Source organism: Alligator sinensis, unplaced genomic scaffold (genome assembly GCF_000455745.1).
Source record: "Alligator sinensis unplaced genomic scaffold, ASM45574v1 scaffold404_1, whole genome shotgun sequence".
Lineage (NCBI taxonomy): Eukaryota > Metazoa > Chordata > Crocodylia > Alligatoridae > Alligator > Alligator sinensis.
The window spans coordinates 5,690,418-5,701,863 of NW_005841839.1; the positions used below are offsets into that span (position 1 = coordinate 5,690,418).

The following is an 11,446-nucleotide window of genomic DNA, read 5'->3' on the forward strand; positions in this document are numbered from 1 at the left end:
CTCTTTCCTGCCTATGCAGGGGGTTGGACTCAATGATCTATTGAGGTCCCTTCCGACCCTAACCTCTATGAATCTATGAACATGAACTACAGCCCTGTCCCCATCTGGAATGTGGGTTCAAGAAACAAGACCTAATCTGGATTTCTGCACCTTACTGGAATGGACTCCGGTTAACAGCAAACTATTTTGCATTAAAGATATTTGAGCTAGAAGCTGGAAATCTTAAAACAACAAACCCACAGATAAAACTACAGGCCACTTAACACAGACCCACTCTACTAAAACGAAGTAAACATTAGGGTCTCCACCAAGAGAGCTTTATTTTTATGCAGCTGAAAATATTAGAAACAATTTCTAAGAACATTCCTATTTTTAAAACAATGTGGAGGAGGGAAGTACTTTGATCAACTGCTCTCAAAGTGTCATTCTGCCTTGGAATAAAGCCTTACAAAAAAACCCTTTCTCCCCCCCTTTTCCAAAGTGTCTCTTCTTTGATGTTCCTAATTAGGACTCTTAGTGGCCAAAAAGCAAAAAGCTTCTGTTTCAGAATGAACTAGGGAGTTGTCTTGAATTTATTTCCCACAATCCTTCTTGCCAAAAAAAATTAAGACCAAACAAATTCTTTCAGATCCCCCACTCTCCTCTTGCCAAAACGAGGGATGAAAAGCAGGAGCCTCTGAAAGGAATGGTATAGGAGCATTGACTGAGAAGGAGCTCATAATGGTCCCAATCTCACCGTTTCTGGGCAGGGGTTGCTGTAAGTAACTGGATGTGTAGTTCTACCAACCCTTGTCTACCCAGGTAGAAGGAACAGGTTAGGGCTTCTGCTGTAGGGCTCTTCAGCTATTCCAGTCCCATCTTAAATTGGGAAGACTAGTGCAAATCTGGCTATCAGAGACACTGTATGGGCAGGAGTGGACAAAATATGGCCCGCAGGCCAGATCTGGCCTGCCAGGCACTTTCATTTGGCCTGCACACACGTGCCAATTAATTGCACCCTGCCCAGGTCTTCCACCCACAAGGTTGGGAGTGAGGCACCCACATATATACACCCCCCCAAACATACCTTATTGTGCCTCGCTCCCACCCTCATGAGTAGAAGGGCCCAGCCCTGCCAGCACAGCTTCTGGGCAGGGCTGCTGCTGCCACTGCTGCAGGCCCCGGGGACCTGCTCTGCTTCCCCAGCATCCTGCTCGCTCCAGGCAGCAGGTAGGGAAGCAGCAGAGGAAGAGCTGCAGCTGGCTGGAGCAGGGAGAGTGGGGCTGGTGCACAGCCCGGCCAGGCCGCTTCTATCTTGGGGACTCTTCACAGCACATGTGCAGCCCCCAGCGCTCACACAGAAACAGAGGGAAGCTCCATGTGCTGGAGCCAGCTGCCTTCCCTGCCCCCTGCTGTGCAGGTCCCAGGACTCTGCTGGAAGTGGAGGGGAGCCCTGCACACTGCTTCCCCCTGTAGGAAGCTGTGCCGGGTATGAACACCTGTGCCAGGCACAAGTGCCCCAAATGCCCCCACCTGCTGGTCCTCCTGCTGCTGCAAGTGATGACTATGCCGCCACAAACCCTCACACCCCACAAAAGCCACACACCCACACCCTGCCCCCACAACTCCCCCAAATATACATCCTCCCAACATACCCTATTGCCTTCCCACACCTCACCATACACCCCCCCACACCCCAGCATACACACACCCCCCCCACACCCCAGAATACACACACCCACCACCATACATGCACACACCCCTCCCACACCCCACCATACACCCCCACACACACACCCAACCATGAGAACTTTGCAAGGATACCATAGACATGCTCCCCTCACACCCCAGCTAAACCACACACACACCACACACCCAGAACCATGACGACTTTGAAAGGATGTCTCTTGGATTCCCTGAACCTCTATGCTCACCCGTGGCACCTAACTTATATACATACAATATACAGGAGTAAGACTTTATTTTTGGGTTATTATGCAATCACCTCTATATACACTACACAAACACAAATCATGACAAAAATATTTTTTGTAATAAAATGAAATATGTTATAGTAGGCATTTGACTTTTAGTGTACAATCTGGGTTTTATTCTGGTTCCAAGATGGCAGCTCCCCCTCCCAAAAGGAGTATTTTTGGGGGGCAAGGGGAGGGACTTCTGGTGGCAAAGGTCAGGGGTTATGGGGGGGAACTTCTGGTCCCAAGATGGTGACCAGGGGGCAGGGCACCTGTAAAGGGGCAGGACTATCCATGCAGCCCTTGACAGCTCGCCAAAACTTGTTAAGTGGCCATCCAGCCAAAATAATCACCTACCCTTGCTGCATGGAACGATGGGTAAGAGAATCGGGTGTATGACTCTTGTAGTCCCTGTGTCTTCCAGCAGGAGGCACTTTAGGAGATGGTGTTGGAGCATGGACCAGGATGCTGTGAGTCAGTGGGGTGAAATGTATGGTCCATGGGCCCTATTCAGAGAACAAAGCTTTCATCTGGCCTGTGGAGCTCCCAGAGAGGCTGAGAAATCAGAGGCAGGGCAAGTGTTGTGGGGCTTGCTGCCAAATCCAGGGCATGGAGCCCCTTCAAGGACATGTGCCAGTGGCAGGGAACAAATGATGATTGCGTTAACCTCCATGCTGCTGTCACTGCTCATCCTACCACTACCCCACTATGTCTGGATCTGGTCTGTGAGGAGCCCTTTGGTTTGACACTGGATCAAAATTGAGCTACTGTCAGCCTTCCCTCACAAGGAGCACCGCACAGAATAGGCCATTCCCTGTTGTTTGTCCAATTATATGTCACAACACACATGATTTCCAGAGCACTGGCTTAATTCCATAACTGTAGCATGAAATGAAATATTTTCCACATACATTATAAGCTGGTCTAGGAAATTTACATTTCACCTCAGTGCAATACATCTAGTTTCCTGTTCTATGCACATAACAGGGGCCAGATCGTCAGCTGGTGTAACTTGGCACTGGTCCATTACAGTGGAAGGAGTGATGCTGAGCTATACACACTGAGGATCTGGCATGCCATACCAAGCTCAGCTACTCCATAGAAAATGCAGCCACCCCAGAGCACACTGAGGTAGGATCTCCTTGCAGGAGAATAGTCAATCTTTTAAAATCAAATAAAAGAGAGTAGGGCAAGATGAGAAGAACCACAGAAATGTGGTAATAAAAATGCCTAAAAGACTGAGGTTGAAGGCCCCACTCTTGAGCCAGGCTGAGAAGGAGCAGAGGGGAGCAGGGATTTCATGAACTCACATAGCCGAGAGCCCACGGAAGACGGAGACGAGGAACAACATTCTCACGGCGTTCTTAGCACAAAAGAGTCATTGTGCAGAAGGGCTGAGGCTGGGGACAGCGAACTCCCCACAGGACTGAGACTTGTGCTGTTGCGGGGGGCGGAGGGGGGGTCACATGTCCAGTTAGAGTAGGAGCAAACCACACAAGAGGTATTGATGGGCTGGGAAAGAATGAGGAGACTGTCATTGTTTTCCAGCCCTAGACTCTACACTATTGTATCCACACTTTCTACACGGAATGCCTGGGCAAAAGTTAAGTGCAGGCATGAATTAAAAGGGCATACTAATAAAGACCCATAGCAGTAGGAGTCTATTCACACTATGAAAACAGAATCAGTATAAGGCATCCTGGTGGCTTGATAGCATGGAACAGCTATGAAGCACAGAATCCCTAACCTCTCACCCTGTCTGGGTTTCAGTCTTGCATGATTACAGGCAGTCTCCTGATCTCAGCTAGTGGTGAGGCAACCCTCAAGAAACAGCTGAGTGACCCAGAGGGGCCACATTTGGTGTCATCTTGACACCATAATCCCCATGCATTGATTGGAAATGAAACTGGGCAGGATGTCTGTTACTTTCATGCTGAAGGGCACAAGAAGACCAAGGGCTTGAGGGAAGGATGGGAGGAAGAGAAAGGTGTCAGAATTACACACTTAGACAGCGTATAAGCATTGTTCCTGGATTGGCCAGGAAAGCTCACTACAAATGGATACACAGTAAGTTTGAGGTTGCTTGGGAGAGTATCGCTGTGGAGATAAACACAAGAAATCCACATGACAGACAAGACAGACAGGCATGAGATGGAAGAATTGTACAGGGCTTGGGATGGAAAAGTGGCCAAGAAAAAGGAGGCTGTTGTGTCACAGGCAAGGCAGAAGCCAAGAGATCATTTGACACTTATGCCATAGCATTTGTCCAATCAAAACTTGAAGTGCTACCACAAAGGCAGGCTGCTGGTCAGCTCAGACTTCTCATTTGAGCCCAGAGCTATATGTGGAGCTATCAGTATATTTGGTGTAAGCGGTTGACTGAGATGACTATGCAGTTCAATGACAGCTTGACTCTGGAAGCTAATCAGTCAATCAACCACTCTAGGTTTTTATACAATGCTTATTAGACCTCCTCTATTAAAGGCAGTCTACAACAACCCTAGAATACACTGCAGTCAGACCTCTGCTCAGGGAGCCCTGCCTCCATACCAGTGAACCCATCAGTCTTACCCTGTCTCTCCTACACTATGATCAACTTGAAGGTTAAGGTGGTGAGCTACAACATCTCCTCTTCTGTAGCATGCCAGAGCCCTTCTAGGACTAGGTTTCAGAGCTGGGCATCCAGTGGACAGCGTCTGCTGCTTTGGGGATTGGTTCACACATGCAGGTGAATGTGCAGTTACAGCTCTCACAAGCTTTTGCTTTGTTGACCCTGGGGATGGTCCATCTGCCCAAGAGACCTAGCAGGAGTAGGTGAAGTTTCAGCTCCTTCCTCCCAGACAGAAACCTGGAGGCTGGGATGGACAGCTGCTTCTGTTTGCCAAAGCCCCTTCCTGTCACGGGTCCTCCATAACACAGAAGTGAGCCTCCCAGGAAAGCCTGAGACATGACGACCTGAGTCTGCCATAAACATGTAGATGATGCTGGGGACAACAGCCTTTTCCTTTCTATAGTGTACTGTCACCCTGCTGCCCTAGTGTTTATGGACACTCAAAAACCAGGTTCAACCAGTCAGCTTAAGCTGGCCAGGAACCTCCACTCAGATCTCTGAGAAAACAACAGCAGCAGCTGTGCCAGGCACCCACGTGGGAGCTGATGGAGGGAATTTTTCTTGTTTATTTATACAAGAGCCAGGCACAATTTGACCCGGTAAATAGATCAGCACACCCCCTTAGTGCAAGCTGATCCATTCCTTTCTCAGCCTGCTTCTAGAGCAGTGGTTCTCAACCTTTTTAGACACAATGCACATGTCCTTAGACTTGAGGCACCCCTCCATAACTTTTGTGAATTGAGTGGCACCCCATTTCAAGAAGTAATTGATTTATTACAGTGCTCATCTCATGCAGAGGGACCAGGCCAAGGGGGTGGGGGAACAGCTAAGCAGGGAAGGCCTGAGCCTGCCCCTATCTGCTCATCTCCTCACATCTGGAGCCTGAGCCTTCTCCTATCTGTATACCTCTTCACAATTCCTGCAGCACCCTTCAAAGGATCCCATGGAACCCCAGGGTGCCCCAGCATCCTGGTTGAGAGCCATTGCTCTAGAAGGTGATCCTTGCCTGTGTTTCTTGCTTGTGAGTCTTAGGCCAAGAATGGCAGACTGGGAAACCAAGCTTTCCCTGAAGGAGGCTGATGCAGAGACAAAGAGCGCCCAGGGGAAATTGCTTGTGCCTGGAGGAGACTCAAGGAGATTAAAGAAACAAAACCCTAGAAAACCAGTGTGAGAAAGCAATAGGTCCCATAACCCCCCTTTCCAATCCCCTGAAGTGTTAGAGCTGGCACTGGCCAAAGCACAAGCAAACTCCTAGTTGGGTGTTGGGCATTTTTTCATAGTGAAATAAGAAAAAAAAACACCCCAGAGAACTCTTGTCAAGTTTCTTTGGTTGTTTTCCAAAAATAAATAGGATTTAAAACCTCATTTGCACATTTTATTTTTCGTCAAAGTAAATCTGGCTGCTGGCTCTCCGTGACCAAGCCGGGTGTGAGGGGATGATTCAGCGTTACATTCCAGCACACAGTTAGCGAGGGGAGTAGTGGGGAGTCCTCAGGGAATGGTTGAGGGGCAGGAGGGAATATACAGACAGACCTAGCTGTACAGTGCAGGAAAGCAGCCTTCTTGTGCCTTTTGCTTCCTGGAATAAAGAGCACTCACCTGCAGGCTCTTCTGTGCTGGTAACCATGGAGGTTGGGTTGATGGCAGGAATCTCTGGAAAGGAAAAGGTGAGATGTCTTAAGGAAAAATGATGCCCAATGCTGCCTTCAGGATAAAAAAAAAAATTGTGGCTCCTCCCCTCCTACCACTATTGGAGAGTCCATGGCCAGCAGTTAGATAGGAAGAACCTAACAGTGTGTCCTGCTGGTTTCTTATGCTGCTACTCCAGGAACACGGAAGGTACTAAAAGGTGGTTACCATCACAAAACATCCTCCTTGTTGTAATTGCCATTGTGCCATAGCAGCTTGAAGGAGCCCTGGAAACTGGAAGGACTTCCTAAGAGATATGCCCTGAGGAAACACCACCACAGAGTGTTTGCAGAAAGGATTAACAAGAGCAGTATCATGGAAAGTTTCTTAAGAGTTTAATGTCAGAGTGGACCATTAAACTAGCTCACCCAATGTTCTGTATATCACAGACCATTATATTTCAGTCAGATACTCCTGAAGTGAGCACAGTAACTTGCTTTACACCAAGGCATTTTGGTCTTCAGGTTGTGTGCCACAAATGGAGAAGAGGTGGGACCGAGATGCCACTAATGGCAAGGGTCCCTGCAATGGTAGGGAACTAACTAGGTGAGATGTGCCCAGAGGACAATAGCAGGCAACCCACACTCCATGCTGCAGAGAAAGGCAAAACTCTTTCAAGCTCCCTGCTAGTCAAGCCTGGGGGAAATTTTCTTTCCCAACCCAAATCTGGTGATCAGTGTGATCTTGTGTAGACAAGCAAGGCATACCAGCAGAGTGGCTAAGACAAACAATTCTCTGTGTAGGTGGACCAGCATTCACAGTGGGCTGAATTCTGCTTTCTTATATACTAAAATCTACAGGAACTCCACTGAAGTCAGTAGCCATATTCTCAGCTAGAATAATTCCACTGAAATCAGTGGAGTCATGTTAGGAGGGGAGTTGGCCCCCTGCACTTAAGGCTGAATCTTGTTATCATCAAAGAAAATGGGAGTTTTACCCTGACTTCAGGACAACCAGAAACTGGTCTATACTCTAGAATTGCAGTAATATAACTGCGAGCAGTACCTGACCCAGAATCCACAGAGACAGAGGAAGACAGTATCTTGAAACTCTGGGTTTAATGATCTGAACCATGACTTGGTGTCATTTCTGCCCCTCATGGGATAGAATCAGAAGTACTCATATGCATGTATTACAGGCTTTATTTTACACATGGCTAGCACATAAGTGGAAGTAGTTGATCTGTGGTTAGGAGCAAGAGGATCTAGGTCTGTGCTTATGGTTGCCATGAAGATCTGAATAGCTACCTATGGTTGTAGCATTGCCACAGCCAGGAAGTCCAAATTGGAACAGATTTGTTACAATACATAGTCTCATATCAAGAGCATAAAATAAACCCAGATCATCCCACATGGCAGTGCAGGGTAGCATTGTGCATAGTGCCTACCTGGGCACAGATATACAATTCAGCAGTTGCTTGGTGTTGGATCCAGTTGTGCTCTCCACTTCCCGGACTGGTAAGCACAGCCTGTATATATAGGTGGGTGGCAGAGTCTTAGGTGAGAAACTAAATGGAAGGGATGAGGCCAGTGTGGGTGATGCCATGCTCTCTATGAATCTCTAAAAGAAAACTCTCTCCCCTGACTGTTACTACCACTGGCTGTGCCCTGGAAGAAATGCTCTCTGCTCATTTATCTCTTCCTCTTTCCTTATGGTTCTGCTTTTAGAACAGAAAGACCTTGTCAGGCTTTCACTGATTCTAAGATAACTTTACTGCTATTGCAGTGGGGGAAAAAAAGAATCAAAAGCTTCAGGTAACCTTTAGAGAAGTCACCAGAGCTACCACTGTTCCCTAAAGAGCCAGAAGAGCCATCACTGTGTTCCCTGCAGCATTGAGATCAGCTTTGGAGAGAGATGTGTGCTCCAGAGATAAGAAGGCTCCAGTTCTGTCCCCTCCCTGAGGCAAGTAACATGATGGACTCTGACAGCCTTCCCAAGGTTTCCAGTTCCACTGCAACCCATTGCTGCCCATGTGGCAGTGAAAGCCTGCATTGGCTGCCCATCCAGACAGCCAGATAACAGCTCCAGTGGGAAAGAGGTAGACTAGTGAATAGAAGAAACCTCTCCCACAGAGTTCCCAAATGGCTATTGGAACATTCATGAAAAGTTCTCCAGAGGTACACAACCTTCTAGGGCATCAATTCTAGTACTGAACCATTTCGGGTTTCCAGTCATCTGCTGATCAAGGCCAAGATTACTTAGCTTTAAGAGAAGATAAGCTTGCAGGTCACAGTACTACAGTAATACTACAATACACAAGTCAGTACAATGGCTAATAGACTTTTCACCCATAAAGGCAGTGAAGAGATATAATCCTGAAACATAAGAAGTGCAATACTGGGTCAGACCAATGGTCCCTCTAGCCCAGTATCCTATCTCTGACAGTGGTAGGAGTGAATGCTTTAGAGGGAGAGCATTGAACTGGGTACATCTATAACTTCAGTGGTCACTTTTCTGGCCCTGTGGGCCAGCAGAGCAGCATGGGACCAGTCCATGGGTCAGATCTGCAGGACTGTTGCCCAGATTAGGCCCTGTGCACCCAGATCCAGCTCCCTGCCACCCAGATTGGGTCTTGTATGCCTGGATCAGCCCTGTGTGCCCAGACCTTGCCTTACACCACTCAGATCAGGCCCCGTGCATCCAGATTTTATCTCACACTGCCCTGATTGGACCCTACATGCAAAGATCAGGCTCTGCATACCTGGACCCTACCTCACATTGCCTGGATCCCACTTTGTGCTGCCCACATTGGACCCTGCATGCCTGAATCCCACCTCGTGCTGCCCACCCTGAATGCCCGATCTAGCACACAGGGTCATGCTGCCCAGCCTGCAGGGCTCTGCTTGGATCCAGATATTTGGCAGCAGGGGAGCGGCAATTAATGCTGCCATTGCTCCTCTGCAGACAAATTTTTGGACCATTGGGGAACCCTGCAGGCTGGATCTCATGGCTGTATGGGGCAGATCTGGTATGCAGGACAGGGACTGAGAATCCCTGATCTACAGTGATCTATTCCCTATTCAATACTTTTCCTGGCATTCATCATCATTGATTTAGAGACTCCAGGGGATACATCTCTGACTGTACTGTTCAATAGCAAGTAATGGATTTATCATCCATGAGTCAGCCAAGTCTCTTTGTAAACCTGACTATTCTATCTGCCTGCACCACTTACTATGGTGGTAAGTTCCACAAGTTAACTGTACGCTGAATACAAAATTACTTTCTCTTGTTAGTTTTAAAACTGTCTCCTGCTAATTTCAGCAGGTACCCCTGAGTTCTAGTATTCTGGGACTTGGTGAATCCCTATTCACTGGAACACAGACAAAGTTAGAACTAGGCAGAGCTGACTGTTACTCACTGATGCATGGAGCAACTGGTGAACGACTTTGCTGGTAGCCCTTAGCACAGCGATTGCAGGTGAGTCCCGTCACTCCATCTTTGCATGGGCACTGCCCCGTGGTCTGGTTGCAGGTTTTGCCAGCTGCACCAACAGGGTGACAATCACAAGCTGAACAGAAGAAAGAGGAATATTGTTAAAATAAATGTAATCCATGCACACACTACTACCCACACTGAACAAGACAGATCTCAGAAACAAAAACTGATCTGAAATGAATAAAATATCTTTAAAACATTATCAGTTTGGCCAGGATTATTCATCTGCTTTAGATCCCATTTGTTCAGAAACCTGATTTTCCATGTGTGGGTTTGCTGTATGCACCAAACTGTCTGGAAAAGCAATTTGAGACCAAAAGGCTGCTCACATATTGCCTATTCACTAGCTGGTATTTGTGGCATGCGACCAATCACTTAAGTCACATGGCATTGTTTCTGATTGCTGAGTGGGTGACTGAACTTTTAAACAAGAGAATAATGAATGGTGAATAGTAACTCATGGATAGCACACAGTGAATACATCTGTGAAGAACAGCCGTTTCCTGAAACATTTTTTCATACTGAGTTTAAGTGGGTTTTGAGTGATGTGCAGGCCTTTTGCTGGTTTTAGGCATATAGATTAATTTAATTTATAATGGGTGCATCTATACAAGATGCTTTACTGTGCAGTAGACTAATCTGCTGTGCAGTAAAGTGTCACTGTAACTGTAAATTGAGCTACTGCACAGTAAAATAAATTAAAGCGCAGTAAATCTGCTACCTGTATCTACTCCCAGTCAGTCAGACCAGCAAAGGGCCAGCCTCCTGCCAGGTGGCTGGGAGCTCTGTCACAGTCCCTGGCTGGCCCCTAGACCCCTGGCTTGACTAGGGTGACCACCTTTTCAAAAGAGGAAGGTGGGACACATGCCCATCTTCTTCTCCGCCCCCACCATTGCCACTACCTCCAGACCAGAGCTGAGAAGAGCAGGGGGCAGATGCAGACTGCCTGCTGAGGACTCGGGGCTCCCCACGCTGCTGCCTTTCCTTCAGGAGCCCTGCACCCGCTGTGCACCCCCTGCCCACCTGGTAGCAGCAAGCAGCACAACTCCATGCTGCCACCACCCCTGCTGCTTCCAGGCAGGCAGAAACAGGGTGCCTTGCCATGGCGGCATAGCCAGTGCAGGGCCCTAGGGGCAGGGCAGCAGGTTGAAAAGCCCCGAGCCCACAGCAGACAGCCTGCATCTGCCCCCAACCTACGCAAAAATATGGGGGGGGGGGACATGTGCCCCCGTGCCCCTGCCCTAGACACATACTCGCTCCAGAGCTCCAGCCTGACTCCCAGGCCTTTGCTGGCTGCTCCCTGGCCCCTGGGCACTAACCCTCTGCACTGTAGGCACATGTCAGCTCCAGCAGTCCCACAGGCCACTGGACTGATCCTCAGGGCCTGTACCTGCAGCTGCCTAGCCTTTGGGCATCATGCCCCTCTGCTGCGGGTATGTGCCCAGATCCGATGGACCCAGAGTCCCTTGCAGAGGCAGCACCGGTGACAGCAGCATCCCTGACCCTGGGGAGAGCATCCCAGGACCCAAACTGAGCAGTGTCACAACCCAAAGGGTGTGATTTTTGTTTTTGTGTGCTTCGGCACTGCTAAATTGTTCCCGCTAAATTGCAGCTTCTTTGCACGGTGGAGTTTTCTGCTGCAAAAGAGAACCCCGGTGCAAGAGAGAATTTCCAGCCAATTTGAAGCTTTCTTTGCAGGGTGCATTTCTTTGTTGCAGCACAGAAATGCTCGTTGCAAAGAGTCCCCGCCATT

At 48.4% G+C, this 11,446-nt stretch overlaps 1 protein-coding gene across 1 annotated transcript in view; it reads right to left on the reverse strand.

The window, feature by feature from the left end:
- NTN3 (netrin 3) overlaps positions 1–11,446 on the reverse strand; it is a 92,832-nt gene that overhangs the window by 18,486 nt on the left and 62,900 nt on the right. Inside the window, 2 exon segments of the mRNA XM_006015582.2 lie at positions 6,166–6,219; positions 9,617–9,766. Of these exon segments, the coding sequence (XP_006015644.1) occupies positions 6,166–6,219; positions 9,617–9,766 (204 nt within the window).